The 21,395-nt window shown below is 40.2% G+C and overlaps 1 protein-coding gene across 6 annotated transcripts in view; it reads right to left on the reverse strand.

The window, feature by feature from the left end:
- TBC1D1 (TBC1 domain family member 1) overlaps window positions 1-21,395 on the reverse strand; it is a 1,125,494-nt gene that overhangs the window by 241,888 nt on the left and 862,211 nt on the right. For all 6 annotated transcript variants that reach the window (XM_086963988.1, XM_086963987.1, XM_086963991.1 and 3 more), the window contains one exon: window positions 1,658-1,840. In XM_086963988.1, the coding sequence (XP_086820114.1) occupies window positions 1,658-1,840 (183 nt within the window). The remainder of the gene's footprint in view (window positions 1-1,657; window positions 1,841-21,395) is intronic.

A 21,395-nucleotide genomic window follows, 5' to 3' on the forward strand; every position in this document is an offset into this window, starting at 1 on the left:
GTTACTAATGACCAAAGACTCAGAATTATTCAAATATAGTACATTTATTATATAAAAAACATTATTTTATTTATCTCTTTCAATTTCTATGCATAATATATTTTAAGCTTCTGCGAAAACATACCATCCATACAACCTGTCATAAGTATCCCAAGCATGCAAACATACATCCTCTCTCATCCTTCCATACAGTACAGTGTATCAACGGCATCTGATATTTCAATGCCGATACACAAATATACTGTGCCTTTTTTTTAGGTTGGTAGAGACTTAAGCGGCTAGTATTCAATAAAAGAAAGAAGTTCCTGTATTTAATTTTAGCATTCAGTCCAGAATTCTTATTATTCGATATGGTAAATACACATTCACAATGCAATATATTCTTCATTCATCTTAAGACAGTCCTGTGACTTAAGGGCTGTATAATTCATTCCTTGTATCTGTCATGGCTGTATAATCCAATCTCCTACGTGCGTTTCAACAAGTAGCCTTCATCAGGAAGCCATGTATTTATCAAACACATCCTATCACTTAATCAGTGGGTCCGTTCAAGACCGGTAGTGTCCTGTAGATGTATCTAGTTACAGTGTTCAATTATGCAGATCCCAGGTCTGATAAGTCTCCTATGGGCTCTTCCGAGGAATAAGGATATCAAGTTGATACATCTGAACGGCAGCTCAGCCCCGTATGGTGGGACACGCCTCCACAATATGGAAAGTGACTAAATGTTTTGTCTACTTCTATTCCCTGAACACATTAAACTACTGTGTTTCTTGCCACCAAAATGAGGACTGGGGTTCCGCGTCTCTGCAAAGATCTATACACTACCATTTGTTCCTGCTCTATCACATTCTACTTTGACAGCATTGTAATATGCTTGGTATGGTAAAGTTGTTTTTTTATATTATCCCGGTGGAAAAAAGCATTTCAGCAGCGTCCACACCCCTTTCCAAGACTCATAGGGATTTACATACCCTGATAACTTCTTACCACTTACGTTCCTGATTTTATTTTGCCACATAACTCCGTGCAAACTTTTGGCTTACCTTGTGGGGTTGGGCCATTTTCACATGAACCTGTTTGCTCCATTAATTCCTTACATGCTTCACATGGTGGAAGAAAAATATAATATTATAAAATATTCAAAATGTTTTAGAGCTTTGCAGCCCTCAGAGCCATCCTAATACTGTGAAACAGGAATGCATCAGCAACACTGGCCACTGCTCATAGCACAATAAACATGAAGTTTGGCAAACAGGAAATGTGCCTGAGTAAGTACAAGAACCGGTAAGAGAGAGTTAACGCACTCTGTTTCACCCCAGGCCTCGCCCTTGCTTCAGGCATAGTATAATTTCATAGCAACACACCCTGGACGCCTCAACAAACTGGCTGTGCTGAACACTAAGTATATAATGTGCCTGAGCTTGTTTGACCTGGAGGTGACTGAGGCCCTGGTCGGTCTCAGCACCTCCAGAACCACAACAAAGGGAGAATTTACCCAACGTTCAATGAGCAAATGAAAAATCACAAACACAAAGAAACTATAAGACCAAACAAACAATGGTGGATTAGGTAAGTGTAAAAAAATGTCCACTGAAACCCAAGCCAGACTGCAGAAACAACATGTGTACTTTGCACAATGCACGCCTTCACCAACCTTGCAACTTCTGGTTTTCCTTCTCCATTCTCAGAAGCAGTATCTGCTGGAGGATGGCCTTCTGCCACAGGTCACGTAATTCTTGAGACGTTCGGGTCCTTGGCATTGCTGGCCCTAAAGGACCATCTTCAAACACTGGTTCTAAGGGCGATCGTGGTGCAAGGTCCCCCAAATTTGAGAGTTCTAAAAGGACAGTAAAGCGTTATTAAAACATTAGCAATGTTAAGCATATGAATAACTCTATATCCCTCTCAGTCTGCATTTCAAGAAACCACGAACACATGATTAATTTATTTTCAAACGTGTTGTATACAAATAATTGTAATTGGTCCACAGTTCTGTCTATCATGGTGCCAATATGTCACTCATTTTATTTATTTATTTTGAAAGTTTTATAGAGCGCGAACCAGACCCTTGCGGATATCAGAGCGCTTTACAGGCAGTGAAGCAAAAATATATATATCAAAAAACAAAACGAGTCAAAACCAATATACGTGTAAGTACTGTGCAAACATACATCAAGCAAATGAGGTAGATCACATATGAATAACACATTGTGCAAAATAAAACAAAGAGGGGTGCGGGCTGAGAGAGCATCTGTGAAAGAGGGTTGTCAACAATACCTACAAGAGGAATAAGAAATACATGAAAACTATTTTAAATGTAAGAAATTAGAGCAAGGAATTTGTAAAGGGAAATACCCAATTTAGGGCCGTAATAATTGATTTTCTATTTCTTCCTTTCAGACGGAACATGGAGGACAGAATGAAGGACCGTTTACAGGTAAACAGACGATAGAGGATGTCTGTCTGAGTGGGAAGAATCCGAGCAGGAAAACAAGGGAGGAAAGGGGAATACAGAAGAAATTGAGTTTTGCAAATGGGAAGAGTAAACAGGTGCCCACTGCAAAGAAAGAAGAAACGAAAAGAAAATTCTTATAAGCACTAATGGCAAGAGGTTGGAGTGAGGAACAGTACTGAGGTGTAAAGGCGGTGGGCAAATGGGATAACTCAGAGGGGAGGTTCTCCTACTAAACAGTAACAAAAACTAAAAGGAGATAAATGGAACAGAAAAAAATGAGGAACAATATACGTCTTGTTTTTTTTAAACGAGTAATCTACAATTTGATAGAAAAATATATTAGTGATGTCATTTGAGATGTCATCAGTGATGTCATCAGTGATGTCACTGACCATGTCATGAATGATGTAATATGTGACATCATCAGCAGTGGATTGCGGGTGCACGAAATATAGTTAGTACAACTAACTAAATAGGAGCTATTTCAATGTTTTTTTTATATGCTAATTCCTAACTATATAAGGCCTGAAACCTATGTTTTTTTCAGTGAATTTGCAAGGTTTTTTAAAGGCTAATTCCCAACTATATAAGGACTGAAACCTATGGTTTTTTCAGTGAATTTGCAAGGTTTTTTAAATGCTAATTCCTACCTATATTATGCCTGAAACCTATGGTTTTTTCAGTGAATTTGCAAGGTTTTTTAAATGCTAATACCTAACTATATAAGGCCTGAAACCTATGGTTTTTTTCAGTGAATTTGAAAGGTTTTTGAAATGCTAATTCCTAACTATATAAGGCCTGAAACCTATGTTTTTTTCAGTGAATTTGCAAGGTTTCTTAAATGCTAATTCCTAACTAAATAAGGCCTGAAACCTATGGTTTTTTCAGTGAATTTGCAAGGTTTTTTAAATGCTAATTCTATTAGCGGATAACGTTTAAATATGTTAATATTCTTGTGGGACCACCTGAGCAGCCCTAGGGATCGGATTTTTGGACCGGAGCAAGATGCTCTCTGATTGTGCCGTATTTCTTGCCTTCTGCCCCCCTGATTGTGCCGTATTTCTTGCTTCTGCCCCCCTGATGGTGCCATATTTCTTGGCTTCTGCCCCCCTGATTGTGCCGTATTTCTTGCCTTCTGCACCCTGATTGTGCCATATTTCTTGCCTTCTGTACTCGGATTGTGCCCTATTTCTTGCCTTCTGCTCCCTGATTGTGCCGTATTTCTTGCCTTCTGCCCACTAATTGTGCCGTTTTTTCTTGCCTTCTGCCCCCTGATTGTGCTGTTTGTCGGGCCTTCTGTCCCGATTGTGCCGTTTTTCGTGCCCCTGCCCCCTGATTGTATTATCTTTGCCAGTGTTTGTTCGCTGCTGGTATTGCCTTTGCCTGTGTTTCTTTGCTGCCGTTATTGTCTTTGCCAGTGCTTGTTCGCTGCTGGTATTATCTTTGCCAGGGCTGTGAGGGCTGTGAGAGCTGTGAGAGCTGTGAGAGCTGTGTGGGCTGTGAGAGCTGTGTGGGCTGTGAGAGCTGTGTGGGATGTGAGCTGTGTGGGCTGTGTGGGCTGTGAGAGCTGTGTGGGATGTGAGCTGTGTGGGCTGTGTGGGCTGTGAGAGCTGTGTGGGCTGTGTGGGCTGTGAGAGCTGTGTGGGATGTGAGAGCTGTGAGAGCTGTGTGGGATGTGAGAGCTGTGAGAGCTGTGTGGGATGTGAGCTGTGAGGGCTGTGTGGGCTGTGAGAGCTGTGTGGGCTGTGTGGGCTGTGAGAGCTGTGTGGGCTGTGAGTGTGGGCTGTGAGAGCTGTGAGAACTGTGTGGGCTGTGAGGACTGTGTGGGCTGTGAGGGCTGTGTGGGCTGTGAGGGCTGTGTGGTCTGTGAGAGCTGTGTGGGCTGTGAGACCTGTGTGGGCTGTGAGAGCTGTGAGAGCTGTGTGGGCTGTGTAGGCTGTGAGCTCTGCTTCTTTTGTGTCTCGGTCTACCTAATACACGATGAATGCCAACACTTCCTGGTTAGAAGTGTTGACAGCCAATGAGCAGGCTGCTTTCCTGTGAAATGCATGCTGATTGGCTGCCACTGTCTGTCAACACTCCAAACCAGGAAGTGTTGGCAGCCATCTTGTGCCTCGGTAGAACCAAGGCACAAGAAAGCAGTGAAACAAAGGTGCAAAACACGCGAAGGGGGCAGGGTAGAAGCACCCTGACCCCCTAGGCCTGCTCAGGGGGTCCCACAAGGCCCAAAAAAAAAAATGTTTTTTTCGAAAAATCGCGGGGGTCCGCGCACCGCACGTGCACTGTGCACGGACGGTACACGTACCCCCGCGATTTTTCGAAAAAAAAATATTTTTTGGGGGGCCTTGTGGGACCCCCCTGAACAGGCCTAGGGGGTCAGGGTGCTTCTACCCTGCCCCCTTTTTGAGTTCTACACGTTTGTTTTTCTGCTTTCCTGTGCCTCAGTCTACCGAGGCACAAGATGGCTGCCAACAATTTCGGTTTTGGAATGTTCACAGACAGTAGCAGCCAATCAGCATGCCGCTCGTACTCGGGAAGGTACAGATTACAGTAAGCTTACAGTGCACTCACGGTGTCCCGCCCATAGATATATAATTTGAAAAAAGTCGATTTTCTCAAAAATTACTGAAGGGATTTTCACAAAATATACAAAAGGCACTTCTGCATACCAGGCTCTATCATTTTGCCAAGTTTTCAGTAATTCCATTCAGCCGTTCGGGCTGTAGCTGTGTCTAAATGTCCTATGGAAAATTGCATTGGACTCAATTTCACATTCAATTTTCTCAAAAACTACTGGAGGGATTTACACCAAACATACAAAAGGCACTGCTGCATACCAGTCCCTACCATTTTGCCAAATCTGGTGTAATTCCGTTCAGCCGTTCCAGCTGTAGCCTTGTCAGAATGTCCTATGGAAATTAACAAGGAGAAAACATGTTTTGGGACCCCCCTTTTTTCTCGGCCCCCGCTTGACGAATCCCCCCGAAACTTTCAGGGAAGGAGCGGAGCGCAGCGAGGCAAATTTAAGGAAAATTACAGGCAGATCCCTCAATCGGCGCCAAAGTTATTCCCAATAGAATGTTCGGAATTTCCTATGGTAACCAGGTCCTAACTATATATACCTACTGGCGACCGCCAGTAGGTAATATATATATATCAATGTGATGTGGGATACTACCTGCAAATGGTTGTAAAATAGCCACTAATGTGGAGATTTTGGTAAATTCAACAATTTTTCCAGCTGAATCTACACTGCAACTCTACTTAATAATCTTTGAATATTTTACCTTACTGTAAATTTTTCTGAATCTCATCTTATGAAACCTGCCCATGTTCAGAGCTCCTTTACTATTTAGCTAGGGTCCTGCTGTCAAATACCTGTACATTTATACACACAAATACATGTACATAATAAGTTTGGCTCAATCGGTTCCCCCACCCTAATTTTATCTAGACCCAGACCTTTCCAACCAGACAAAGTTTTAATGAATGCCCATAAGCAAGGTTTGTTACACTCGGTGCACGGCTGGACACCAAAATCATCCAAGGCAAACAAATAATTCCAGTGCCACACTGTAAGAGGCTGCTAGCATGTGGGTCTGGGGGCATGGTTGATCATGGCAGGTCCTCCTACCCTGAAATCTACCCATACCATAGAACCTAGGAAGAAAATGCCAGAGCGCCCCAAAAGATTATATTGCAACTTTCCTGAAATACTGTGAAACTGACAGTTGTTCTACAGGTCTAATATTTTACATCTCTCTCATTTCAGCTTGAAACCTTCAGGCATCACGGGGCACATGCCACATATTCACCAAAAAACATACTGAAATGTTTTAATGGTTAAAGTCAACTTATCTGTGCATCAATGTGTTGGGGTTCCTCAGCACAGTTTCTAACAGATGTCTGGACTCATGTACATGATGACGGTGCATGGCAGCATCAAGTGAACTGCACATTTTATATATTTATAAAACAGACATGGATACGATGGCACAACATATTATTTCGAAGCCTCTGGTAAAGTTAACTGGTGAAGTTATCACACTGAGGCAGAACAATCACCTGATGATGACGGGATGAAGAACAAACATGCCTCGAGCTGAAACAGCTCGATGACGCAACCACATGGAGGCTAACCTTTAACTACACTTTCCCAGAAACTGCGTTTGTAGAAAAATTCTGAGCACTGGACCTTCCAATTCGCAAACCACAGGACAAACAAGTCTGCATGATTGGGCGTAGCCTCTGCACATTAGGGGATGAACAGAAACCTTGCTGAGCATACATAGAAAGGAGTATTCATTTATTTGCTTTCTTTTAGCTAAATGTGATGTGCCCGAGTGAAATCCAAGTGCAGCTTTTATTTATAGAACCGTTTTTGTAAAAGATGGTGTGTGAAGCGCTGGCCTCACGAATAGCCAGCCGCATTAGAATAAAATCTGCATTTGGCTAGTATATTTGTTTATGCTGTATCATGATACTGTGTTAGACTGTACAACTAGCCCATACAGAAACCTGATCATTGGCGCCGAAGTCAGCGGGGAATCCAGAGTTATGTGTAACCGAAGATGGTTATTTAACGGCCGACTAACACTGGGCAAAGTACAAATCTCCTAAAAGGAAGGAGAAAGAAAAGCACCGGAAATGACATCATTGTGTATTTTTTGCTCAGTCTAAACCCATGTCAGGAGCACAAGAAGGCTTCAATGTATTTCACTGCAAGAATAAGTATTTAAAAATGACGCAATGCAGAATAAAAGGTATGTTACGCTGTCAACAGAACAAACACAATAATTAGAGTGAACTAATTTTGGTATTTACCCAAATAAATGCAGGAATTATATTAAAAGTTATAACAGACAGGCAGAAGGCTGCTCTTCATTCAACCCCTGGAATCTCGCATTCTCTGCAAAAGCAAGTAAAACTCACTTGTTAGAAAAGAACCGCATGGACCGAATCACAAAAATTGTAAAAGAAAGTAAATCTAAAAATCAGTCGCCAGTCTACTATTTTCACAGATTTTTTTTCTTTCAGGGGATTCAAAGATCTCCTGCACGAGAATTTACACCTGCTGAACCGACGCCCAGTGGTGCAACCTCTAAAGCTGCAAAGACTACTTTACAGGGTGCAAAACATATTTAGCTTCATGTTGCTGCTGGCCTTGTTGTACAGGGATGGCTGGCAAATATGTGTAATCAACAAGGCTATACCTTTGAAATGTTCCTGCTGTAGTGAGGGAATGGGAGCAACCAGTTGTGCATTCAACTCCTTCCCTAGGTTTCATGCAATCATATTGCACCTCCCACTCCTCTACAAGTGAGAAGGTGGTCCAAATTAGGTGAATGCTGGAAATTCGCTTTACAATGGTAAACTTTAACAGCCTGATTCATCAAGCCGAAATCGGCTCGCAAAGGGCCAGATTCTCAGAATCTGGTCCTTTGCGAGCGCTATTTTTGCATTTGGGATTCATCATCCCAAATGCAAAAATCGGTAATGGCGATTTCGCTATTTTGCGAGGAATTACATTTAAGGAATCTCTATTTGAGATTCCTTAAATGCAATTCATCATCCATTTAAAAATTGCGAATTCGCAATTTCGGCCCGCTATTTACCGCGAGGTCAAACCTCGTGGTAAATAGCGAAAACTTAGAAAAATGCTTTTAAAAGCATTTTTCTAAGTTGCATGTTGCACACACACATGTCCTTTGGACATGTGTGTGCGCAACACCTGTTTCAATTTGCATTTAAGGGGTGCTACAGGGTGTCCTTTGGACACCCCTGGCACCCTTTAAATCGCTATCTTACTTGCGATTAGCTAATTGCTAATCGCCAATAAGGAATACTCCCCGTTCATTCCTATGGGCCTATTGGCCCATAGGAATGAATGGGGAGTATTCCTTATTTGCGATTAGCAATTTGCTAATCGCAAATAAGGAATGTGTAGGAATCGCAATTATTTTTGTGATTCCTACATGAATCCCGTTTTGCGAGTCTGTAATAGCGATTCCTTATGAATCGATATTATAGACTCGCAAAACGGGTCTTTGATGAATCAGGCTGTAAGAAACTTCTCCAAATATTCACTGAGGCCCCTCGACACCTTTTCAGTTTCTTACTAGCAGGAGTGTCTGCTTGTAGGAATGAAGACTTATTCGACCTATCTTTAAGACGGGAGCGATATGTCTTAATTATTGCTTGAGTCACGGGAAAGTCAAGGGAACTGACAGTGTAGATGAACCACCCGAAGACATTAGACGCAATACTTTGTAGCTGAGAAGGAAACCAAGAATTTGCAAGTGAGCACAAAAGAGCTCTTGGACAGATCCTAAAAGTGCTCCAAAAAGCACCAATGTCTAAGTGCAGAGAATAAAACACAGCAAAAATTGGAATAAGACACCACCTGTGTTAGAGTAAGGACATTTGACACCTTCACTGAGTACCCTCTCATGCCATTACTCAAGGAATAGCCAACAGCAATTGCCACAATGATTGAAGGGCTACTATGTCTTACATCAACCTCTGTCAGTGCATTGCTACAATTTAAAGGATTAGTTTTGCCTTCAAAGATATTGCGCACCAATCTGGGTGATGCACCATCATACAATCATCACCTGATACCACTAAGTGCTTTTCATGTGCAAAGTGGATACATGGCAAATTAAAATACTATTTACAAAATCATGGCATGCAAATAGGGGTTATCATATCGAAAAATAAATAAATAATATTCTAAGATAAAATGTATATTGTAATAGCTATCTAGCAGGTGTCCTTTACGTTTCTGCAATGCAGAAACTGCCTATGTTAAGGTGACTGAAGTCTCTGTCAAATTAAAGTCTTCGGACTGTTTGTGACATTGATGTTAATGTGAATGGGATAAATAGATACAAAATTTGAAATAACCTTGCATTACAATTTGCATTTAGTGCAAATAAAGTATATGAGGAAGCATATCCCAAACAACGTATTAGGAAACATTTATGTACAGTAGTATACAAGAAATTGAAAAAGAGCATTCCTATTTTGGCCACCTGATTTATTGCAGCATCAGTTTTTGAAAATATAGATTACATTCAACTCAACAGTGAAATACCCTTGAAATCTTCAACATACATGCCCTTGTGATACAACTTTCTAATAGACCATCTTTGCCAAATTTGACCTGCTTTAGTGTTGAGGGATATAAATGATGGATCTCAGGGAAAATCTCCAAAAAGCTATCTACATTTGTATGTGCATCTGTTTGCCATGCATTTTTGTATGTCTGTAGATAATGTCATAAAACATAATAGGCCAACTTAGTATTGAAGGGATGGTCTAACAAACAGAACCGTAATGCAAATATCTACTATTCTCAGTTTAAACGATACAAAATACAAAGTGTGGCTTGTGCACCAACCAAGATGGCGGAGATCCCTTAAGCTCTGCTGCAGCACAGAGCATTTCTACTGCTATTAGCCACCCACCAGTGCCTTCCTGATTATCACAACACTATGGACATGCGCTTGTGCTAGCAACCAGGTGCCACTTTGTATAGCGCGCCGTTTGTAATTTGCTATTGCCTCAGAGAACCATGTATTTCAGGTATTTATGGCATCTTTATCCTCACTGTCACTGGGGAACCTTAATGACTTTCTTTCTAATGACTGTTTTGTTTCCTTTGCCTCATTGCATGCTCTTAAATTTCCGGGGCCTCCTTTACTGCTTATTGCCACCATTTTCTCTGAACTTTACCTCGCAAAGCAATATAGCTACATTTTTGACGGGCTGCCAAATCTCACCATCTTTGTTACTTTCCTATTTAAGGAGGCTGTTTTTCATGGAAATGCTTTGGGAGTGCCTTAAAGTAATGTTTTAAGCTGGAGCTTGCCCTAACAGAGACTGCTAAGATAGCTGGACCTTCGGGTCTATCCATATCTCAACACCTTCATAGGAACAGGTTCTGACCTCTTGTCACAGTTGCTGCAGTTCAGATGCCGGAGTGAGTGATTCCTCTGTAATGTAATAATCTGCTGAGTTGACCCTTCGCTGTGGTAGCCTGCAGCACTTACTCTTTTGCGCAGTTATATAGTATATCCTTTTTGCCCTTTTACATGCTATCCTGCTCTAACCTTACTAAATCTCTACAGTGGCCTCATAAGTTGTTTCATATGAAAAAGGCTGGCGATCTACATATCACAGCTACGTCTCTCATCAAGTGCAAAATCTAAACAGGCCAAGAGTGACCCTCCCTCTCCTATTCAATCCTCCAGTACTCCAATTTTAGATATAATTCTCGATGAAGTGAGGGGTTTACAACCCTTTATGAGTGCCAATAATGAAAAACTGCAGCATATTGAAGATAGATGGATTATCATTGAGGGTAGAATGGTCTAAATGGAACAAAGTGTTGGCTCTCTTCAAGAAATGGCTGTGCAGATTCCTCTACTTGAACAAGAGATCTCAAAACTTAAGCTTCACACTGAGGATTTAGTAAACCGGAATTGTGGCAATAACCTTAGTCTGTATGGCCTACCGGAGGCGCTTGAAGGTCTCTATCTGATTTACTTTTTTTTTTTTATTCCTTCCAGACTTGCTGGGACTTCCCACTACATCTCCTATTAACTTGCAGTGAGCTCACCGGCTTGGTCACATTAATCCCCTCTCTTCAAGCCCTTAAGGCATCATTATGCTCTTTCTAGAATTTACTGATCTCCTTCAAATTGTGAAGGCAGCTTAATCCAAGAGACAGCTCATATGGTCTGGACATGACATCATCATATCTCAGGATATTTCTACTGCCACCAATGCCAGATGTAAAGAATTTCTCTCCCTGTGGCCCCAAATGAGACATCTTAACACACACTATGCTATCTTACATCCCTGCTGGTGCAAAATAACCCACAAGGGCACAGCTAAATTGTTTGATGATCCTGCCTGCTATGCTGAAACTGTTTCTTCAGAAGATTTCCTGTACTGCAATGGACACTTTTGCTCTGAAACCTTAATGTATTGTGCCCCTTTATTCTCATCTATGAAGGCTGCTTCTTTTGTTCTTTTTTAAATGTACTTGATTTTGCTCAGCTATTGATCTTGTTGTGGTGTTGACACGTCTCATGCTCACCTTTCTTCACAGTACAGTCAGATCTGGCTATTTCTCCTTGATCTGCAATTCTTACTTTTTCCCTATTTATCTCCATTTTCTACTTTACCTTCTCTCTTCCCCTTTATTTTCTGTGAGTGCTGGTTGTGACTTCAACTTACTCTTTTTGTCATGTTTTTGCCATACCTATATTCCTAATGTTGTTTTTTCCCCTTTTCCTTTTTTGCAGCGTGTCATACCTGTTCACTTGTGTTTTTCCCATGCCCTTAATATGATTAAAATTGTGTTGTGGAATGTTCGTGGGCTTGGACATCCAGGTAAGCGGCAAAAGGGATTGCCTCACTTATCTAAACTTAGTTCAACACTTGCTTTTATACAGGAAACTCACTACATTGCCTCTGAGTCTGCTTGAGTCTGCTTAAATGAAGTGACAGTGGGTTGGCCAGGTTTCTATTATCCAGTGGTTGACCCTAAAGGTGGTATTGCTATTCTTTGCTACAAATCTTTGAAATTACAAGTTGTTTTAACGGAATGTGACACTGATGGTAAATGGGCGTTAGCTCATGTTGTCATTGACAATACATGTAATGTTTCAGCTTAGGGTTTACAGTATACAGGAAGAAATGGCCCACATAACAGGTAGCGGTGGAACAGGTAATATGTACAGAAATGTGGACGGTGCTACTAGGTCAGGGGAACCCAAAACCTCTGAAGAAGGAATCAGCTAGAGCCAATTCCGTGAAGAGCAAAAACAAATCCTGTGCACACGTAGAATAGTCAATAAAAAATAAGGTCTATCAATGGTTCATCTTGAAGCAAAGCACAAGGAAAGACAAGGTCGACAAACATTAGTTGTTTTCCTGTACTCTGGATTTTCCTTCAAGAGGAAAATGCCATGAAGAAACCTGCCTATTTTCTATTGACTATTCTTACGTGTGCACAGGTTTTTTTATTGATAATACATGTTACCTTGTTTAATAATTATGGCCCTGTTAAATCTGACCCAAGTTTTTTGACACTCAACTGAGATAAAACTTGCTAATATTGCTAATTGCAATATTATGGCAGGTGACTTTAATCACCTGGCTGACCCCTTCATGGATAGAGTGTCTCAATACAAGTCCTGATAATTCAATCAAAGCATTTCAATCAGCAATTACCTCTCGACCAATGTTTGGAGGACTTGTCATTCTGATAATTTGGAATATTCTTTTTTTCTCCAATATGCATAATACCAAGTCTAGAATTGATATATTTGTGTTACCAAATCACTATTTCCCACCCTACAATCCTCTGAAATGGGCTCCATTTTTATTTACGATCATGCCCCTATATTGGCTTCCCTAGCTATCTCTAATATTGCTTCTACAATGGGTAGATGGAGGTTTAATAATTTGTTATTGTTTGATAACCAATTTATTACGGAAGCCAACATGTTCATACACAAATTATTCAAATAAATAATTCTTACGATATGTCTATCGCAGACAGGATGCTTTTAAAGTCTCATTTCGAGCTTTCACTATAGCGTACTCTGGCATGAAAAAGAATGCGAAATATGTCCTCTCACTAAATCAAATCAAGGCACTTGATAATGCTTTTACTTCACCTCAAAGTTTTTCTCAATGCTACATGACTTTATTAAAGCAAAATCTGACCTAAATAAACTTGCTACTGTAGATGCCTAACATCCTGCTTAAAATGAAATCTCAATGTCATTGTAGTCAAAGTAAAGCCGATAAAATGTTTGCGAATTACTTAAAAGTTAAAACGTAATGTAAGACCATTGTTTCCATTATTAATGACGTAAATGACACTGTATCAACTTGCAAAGCTGATAGTTCCAATATTTTCAATCTTTTTATAAAACTCTCTATGCTGAAGGCACTTTGAAATCTACTTACAATCTCCAATGATTATTTAAGGATATCTCCCACCTGCCTTCCCTTCCAGAAACATTTACTGAATTAGAGGATAAGATTCTCCAGGAAATCTTAGATGCAATTAAATCCTGAAGAAAAGCTAAGGCACCTGGCCCAGATGGATTCTCAATTGAGCTTATTTCGTCTGTGTCTAATTTATTTGCACCAAAATTAACAGAACTTATTAACTCTTATTTGAGTCCAAAACCTGTGATCTGGAAGCATTGATCACCATTATACCTTATATAAGGTAAGGATCATAATTTTGAAAAAAGTATATTGGCCTTTGTCCTTTATCAATTATGATTGCAAGGTTTTTTTAAGGTTCTGACTTCCAGTCTTGAAGCTGTTGTTTCTCTCCTGATTAAAACCGGCCAATCTGGTTTCATTAAAGGACAACTAGATTCTGATAATGGTAGGATGGTCTCAAATATTGTAAGCCCAGCCTCACAATTTTAATCTCTCCTTGCAGCTCTTTCAGTAGATGCTGAAATAGATTTTGACCGCATAATTGGCAGTTTTTATTGATCACCCTTCAGTGGCTTGAGTTTGGACCTAGGTTAATTGCTTTGTCAAATTATTGTAGTCTAACCCTTGGGCTAGTTTTGAAGGAAATTGTTGTTTCTCTCCTTATTTTGGTTTACATAGAGGTACCAGACAAGGTTGTCCTCTATCTCCCCTGCTATTTGTTTATGTTTGGAGTCTTTTTTGGAACAGATTCATAGTAACTCACACATATCTGGTTTTAAACATTGCACTCTGGAGGCCAAGCTGTCTGCTTATGCTGATGATGTTTTAATATATATGTCTATTCCTTTACCCTTGCCGGATCCATTTCTAAACAATTGTTCCCTTTACTTCAGTGTCTCAAGTTCCAAACTTAACTTGAATAAAACTGAGATGTCACCCCTAAATTCTCTATGTTATTAATACAGGTTTGCCACACTAATTTCACATGGTGTCCCTCAAAAATTAAATCTCTAGGTATTTGGTTTTCTTCCAAACTACGAGACACACTCAGTCCTACCTTTACTATGCTAAAATCTAAAACACAAATGCTACTTTCATCCCTGACTCTGTTATACTTATCATGGTGGGGGAGACTCAACACCAACAAAATGAAGATCGTTCCTCATATTTTGTACACAACTTCCATGCTACCTTTAATGATTCTTCATTACTATTTTGCATAGTTGGACTCTATCTGCACAATTGTTTTGTGGAATAAAAGTCCCCATGTATAACACTCTCTAAGCTCAAGCTTCCAAAACTAGGTGGTGAGGTTCGATTTTCAAATTTTAAGTTATATCATTCCTCATTTTTAATCAGACAATTTTATGCCTTGCCTCACAAGTTTCAAGATCAACGTACACAAATGTGGATTACTTTTGAACGTTCTTTGCTGAATGTTTTCTCTTTCAGAGATTGATTATATTAAATATATATATATATATATATATATATATATATATATATATATATATATATATATATATATATATATATATATATATATATATATATATATATATATATCAGCACACTTCTTTTGTAGAAAAGAACACAGAAGCCACCATGGGGAAGTTCGAGGGAGCAGCTTTTATTCTCGCTGCAACAGGCAAATGCATTTCGGCCGCGAGGCCTTTCTCAATGCCCACAGTTGCTGAAATGAACACGCCTCCTCCCCTTGGACTGCTATGCATGTCCGGCCCAGTCTTGATTGGCTGTTCTCTCCATTCCTCCCACTCCGGCCGGAGTGGGCAGCCCAACGCGCAGTTTTCACCAGATGACTGGACTGCATGTCCCAGAATGCCACGTTCCAGCAAATGGGGTCTACAGGTTAGAGACGACATCCCATACAAATGTGTATATATACACACACATATACTCCTGTTAACAGTGAGCAAGGACGCTCTGTCCGAAACGCGTCTGTTCGGCATTCCGCAACCTGCACTTTATGATTAAATAAAAAGCAACAAACAACGCAAGACTGACTTGGGCGTATCTTTTGGTGTACACGCGCTGGATTCTGCGCTTGGGACTTTGGCGCGGCTACCGGCTGGATTGCGATATATATATATATATATATATATATATATACACACATATATATATATATATCACATCACTTCAGGAACCCCATTTAAGAAAGGCCACCCAAAATTTCGTAGCTTTCACTGATTTAATTACAGCTTGCCAGTAGGCTGTCCATCAAAAGTGCAAGTCAAAAAAGTTAAACGCCAGACGCGTTTCGAGAATTAAGTTCTCTTCCTCAGTGGCGTTGGTTTGCAAAGGTAAAGAAGCACTTTTTGAATGCGCATTGACATTAAATAGTTCCTGCCCATGTGGGCGTGGCCATCACTATGGCCTTCTGGAGTTTGTAGTGCGCAAATCTCAATCCCCGGTGGGCGCGCCGTCGTTCACTTTGTAATTGCACCGAGTAACATCCAAGTGGCTAGAAGTGCACCTAAGGCGGATGCCTGCCCCGCTTTTCAGCTGTAATTGAAAGCATCACCGGAGCCCCCCTGTAGAGCGCCGGATCTTTTGTTCCGTAGCTGAATCCGGATGGTATCAGCTTGGACCCGCTGCAGCGGTGGGGTTCCTGAAGAGACGTGATGTTGTGACGGCCGGCCAGGACGTAAGAAAGGTCCACCGCTGCAGCGAGTCCAAGCTGAAACCCCAAAAACCTGTCCTAGGATGCTTGTTTCCAGTCCGAGGAGGACCTGGCTTGGCAGTTCGGGCTGGACTGTTCCCATGGCGAATAGGGTCAAGACTGACTTGCTTATGGCTAGGTCTAAACTGGATTGGCATGGAGAGCAAAAACGAGATGGATTTAGGCTCAGATCTCTTTATCGGGGTTAATGTATGTCATTGTTCATCATTCTGTCCATCACTTATTTTTGGACGATTCCCAAATTCATACTCTCTGCAATTCTAAATAGAACTAAAAGTGATTTGGAATTAGCATGAGAAGTTGAGCCATCTCCTTTTCAGCCTAATTCCACGATAGCATATGGATTAAAACTTTTGACAACTTCCAAAGCTGCTCATATTACCAAGTCAGTTTTTTCCATTTATCATAGAGATGTCATTACACCAGAACGTGTGGCTAAATTGTGTTCATCCTCTTCTTTATGCTGGTCTTGCTCTACATGTAATGGTTCATTGTTACATGTTATTTCATTGTTGCCACGTTCAGGCTTTTTGAAATTTAGTCTGGTCTTGATGCTTACAACATTTTTCAATCTAATATTCCACTTACATTGCAAAACGGTTTGGTAGGATCTTTGTCTCCTATTGATTTTATGCCCCCTAGACCACAACTATTTGATCTCATCATTGCACTTGCGTTTAAAGTGATACTTTCCTATTGGAAAGACTTTTTTAAGTTGTCTGTTCTCACGTGGTGTAATTTGGTATGTGATGAGCATAGAATACACACGTTTTCTTCTTTTACTATACATCAAAAAATGAAATCTGACTTATACAAAAAAATAATAATAATTTCTCCCTCTACTACCGGTTGATTGCCGTAAAACTGTTGCACAAGCTTTGATCTCATCCAGGTTGGACTATGTCAACGTAGTTTATCTAGGCTTACCGGAATGTCTACTCAATCGGCTGCAGGTGGTTCAGAACGCTGCAACCAGAGCTATTCTCATGGTAAATCCCAGAACGCATATGTTGCCTCACCTGAAGGCATTGCACTGGCTTCCAGTTAGAAGGAGGATTCAGTTTAAGGCGCTAGTGCTGGCCTACCGAGCATTCCACAGCACTGGTGCAGTCTATTTGAGAAGGAGGTTCCATCATTATGAGCCTCAACGGGTCTTGAGGTCCGCAAGGCAGTCCCTCATGCCCATTCCTAAATTTGCTCACTCTCGGGTGGGGGGGGGGGGGGGGGGGGGGGGGAGGGGGCGCTCTTTTCAAGTCCTGATGGCATGCCTATGGATGGATATGCCTCTGCATCTTAGATAGGTAAAGGACTTGACGCTTTTTAGGAGATGACAAAAAACCTGGTTGTTCCAGCAATAGCATATTGGCAGTCAGGGCCCGAGCTCTTAATGGTTGTGATTTTTGGTGGTCAAGCGCCGGGACACTACGTGAGTAGCCGCGCGCTTTATAAATAGCAATTTCTATTTCCTTTCATACTGGCTACCTCTCACTACTTTTCTCTCCTTGCTCTCGGAGATGTGTGCAAATATTACTTTTGAATTTAAATTTGGATGCTCAGCTACCCTCTATTACGCAGTACATAGTCATCCTAGGTTAGGCAAATCTTTCTTGGGTAGAAATAAAATTCACATTTCAAACTGACCACTTAAAATAATAATAAATAATTACGTTTGAATATGTTTGCTTAAATAAAAATTGCGCATTAACAACTAAAGTTTGGAGAATCGTGTTTGAAATTAATATTTGTGGTCTCTGGTAGCTGACCACCTTAAATAGAAGCTCGGAGACCACAGGATACGGCAGTTTTGAATCCTGATAACACTTCGATAAATGCCCTAAAAGCATACTCAAGAAGAGGGTGGATTTTTAATTTCATGCTTTGTGAAATGGATAATTCACATGACAAAATGCCAGTGCAGAAGGGAAAGAGTTAATCAAAGAGCTGCAGATAGTGAACATCTAGAAACGACGAGAGATTAACCCCTCTGTTTTCCTGGTTATAAAAGTGAGAGACAGCATATAGCATCAAATATCTTAAATGTATAATGCGTGATTGTAAAAGCATTGTAGCCAGCCTAAGGCACAGAGTTCTACTGTGATGAACAAACAGCCCGCCCAGCATTGGATAATGGTTAAATTCATGAGTTTAATCCTTCACCAGTAGAGCATTTTATAACGCTTTCCTCGATTTATTGCAAAAAAAAATCAATTCATTACATACCAAAGCAGCCATTTTAAAGTTAAACTCGAGTGTAACTGAACACAATATCAGGTTCTCAGCCCAATCGCAAACACTTGAAAATACACATTACTGCTTGTAAAAACAACAAAAAAACGGTCGCACCTGTTTAAAGATTTTACAAATGGCTTAGTTATGGCATAAAAGTAAAGCAGACTTAATGCTTACAATGCAGGTTTTTAACGTAATTTCCATATTCACACTTTCAGCAAATGCCTTTTTATGCATGGAAAGAAAATGTATTTTGAATGCAAATATGTTTATGCCGTAAGGTGATTTTGTCAGTTCAGCAAGAGTCATCTTTTTGAATACTTGATTAACTTTGTTGCAGGAGACCACCCCTGTAGCACTGAACATATGTATAACAACTGCTTCCAAGCACTGTATGAAGCTGAATTGGCAAAGGTTCAAAGCAGAGGTGCTACGTTATCACCAAACACAAAGAAATGGGTCTTATTCCCCCACGGAATACAAGAAATACATTTTGAGTGCAACAAAGATTAAGGTGATTTGCTGGATTAATTTATTTCCCGTTATCTCTGACGACATTCACATCCGGCATTAATTGTAAGTGAATATGCTTGAAGGATTTTGCCGAAAAAGAGCCTGAAATGTTCCCAATCTCAAAAAGATATTATCTTTTCCCTTGTAGTCCTAAAATCAAATGAATGACACTACAAATCTACCTTTCACAAACACAGCCATAGCGACAGATATGTATGTTAATACAATCACTCTTTCCAAAGCAGGGATCAAATAAATAGCAGATGCTTTTGATGTGAGGATGTTCTGCATGAAAAGAGTGAGACAGTCAGAAAATTGGAATATTTACTAAAGAAGTGTCTTTCACCCTACCTGCAGTTACCTCACTTTTCCGACCCTTTTCCTCATATCATAGCAACCTGTACTGAATAAATACGTATTTGACCCGTGGGCCTTGACGATAAACAAGTTCATTCCAATGTGATTGCAGTAAAAATAAACACATATAGCACACTATCTAAATTATCTGGTTTGGACAGGCCAAAAGTGGCGAAGTGCTCAATAACACTTAAAAGACAATAAGATTCGAAAAAAACACAAGACTTCGACATCTGAGAGGTACAAATCAGACTCTTAAAAATTACTGTGTTTACAAAAACTTTGAAAAGAAAAGTACATGGATAAACACCATCTATTCAAGACAAGCTGGCCAAGAAACTTCAGAACAGGGTAGGTCACCATGGACTAACTCTGAAAGAGGCCAGAGAAAGGAGGTCCTGCGATCTAGGAGCAGTGGGGGGGGGGGGGATTGGGTGGCAGGGGAATGTGAGCCCTTATTTAGAAACATTCCCCCTCCAAGAAGGCAACGAAAGGAATAATCAACATATGACCTAGAGAGGGATAGACAAGAAAGTGGCATTCGGATGCAGCGACAAGTTACTTCATCGACCAAGATACTCTGGTTATAAAAAGATCTTATAAAACACTGAACACATTTAAAACAAACGTCTTGTTAAAGGTGGGATCTGTAGTAAAATCTAGTGGGAGCAATTTTAAACATTTTATGTCTATATATATTGCTAAGAAAAATGCATATGAAATAACTATTTAACAAACAGAAGGAATACAACAGACAACACAATAAGTAGAATTCAAGCAGAAGAGAGAGTTGCTTTTATCCAACATCCTATTTTACATGCTTTTTTGTTTTTAATAAATTGAATATGAAGGAAACAAATGGCACTGAAAGAAACATCTTTTCAAAACGACTGTAGAAGAAGAATGAAGCTTACAGAGAAAGAGATGTAGAACATTTCTACCAGCTAACGAAGGAAGGTAATGATTGATAGGAGATTTTAAGCCGGTAATCTGACGCAGGAACCTAACCGCCATTAGACCATAATCTGTGAATTCAAGAAGGAGGTGGAAGGCGTTTAGAACTCTGCATATGGATGGACCACGTTCCTCATTCAGTTTTTGAAGCTATTGTACTCAATTCCATTTTATTGTAAGACTCACAGCACATTTTTGAGACTATTTTTTTTTATATTACCCAGGTGGCTCAAGCAAGGTTTGCTACAGGCCTATTGGCATGTCCTTGCAATGAATAATGTTGTTTCTATGACAAAGAACATTATTCACCGACTACCTTAGTGGGAACCCCATTTCTGTTCAGCCTCCCTTAGAAAACATAGATTTAACGCAGAGACCTTAACAGGGTCTGAACATATCCCGTCTGGAAGCCATTCTTAAATTACATTTTTCCTCAACACTTCCCATATTTTGTTAGATTCACCCAAACCGATCACTTGGCATAAATAGTTTGAAACATTGCCAACAAGGTAACCAATGTGTCCCGTCCTTTCAAAGTGTTCTATAAACAATACAAATAACAACGCGTTCATGTGATTAGAAAAAATACCATCATGCTATTCTTTATTTGAGTTATTGCCTTTGTTTGAAACTCTAACTTATTTGGAAAGTTCAAAGGAAATTACTTGAGTCAAGTTTATAATGGTAAACCTGCCTCAAAGTACTTCCTAGTATGTTTCTACAGTGTATGAAATAACTTTAGTTCGACAAACACCGGACTTCAAAGGTGAAAACAAAATTGCCTGGGCTTCCTCCATTACTGCTTGGGACGCCCTGTGGCTGCAAGCTACATAGAAAGCCCTCTTTATTTGGTAGCCAGCCTGAATTGGTGCAAAGGTATTGGTTTAGGTTACCCACCTTTGGGTATCTTTAGAAGAACATCCACCATTTCAATTTTCTGTACGACCTACCAGGCAATCATTTTGCAACAGTTGGTTTACTACCACTGCATAATCTGTGCCAGTTGTTGCAGTTGGTAGGCACAAACACACATTTTTAAGGACCAGGAAACATTTTAAATTAATAGATTTTGATCCAGAGCACGAAAAAGCCGAAAGAAAGAGAAAGACAGGACCACGGTAGCGAAGGGAGAAAAAGAGTTCAAACGGAAGATGCAAGACTAAGAAAGAGTCAGTCTGGTGCAGTGAAAAAAGAGGCATTTGG

The sequence above is a fragment of the Lissotriton vulgaris genome, chromosome 3_2 (genome assembly GCF_964263255.1).
Source record: "Lissotriton vulgaris chromosome 3_2, aLisVul1.2, whole genome shotgun sequence".
NCBI lineage: Eukaryota > Metazoa > Chordata > Amphibia > Caudata > Salamandridae > Lissotriton > Lissotriton vulgaris.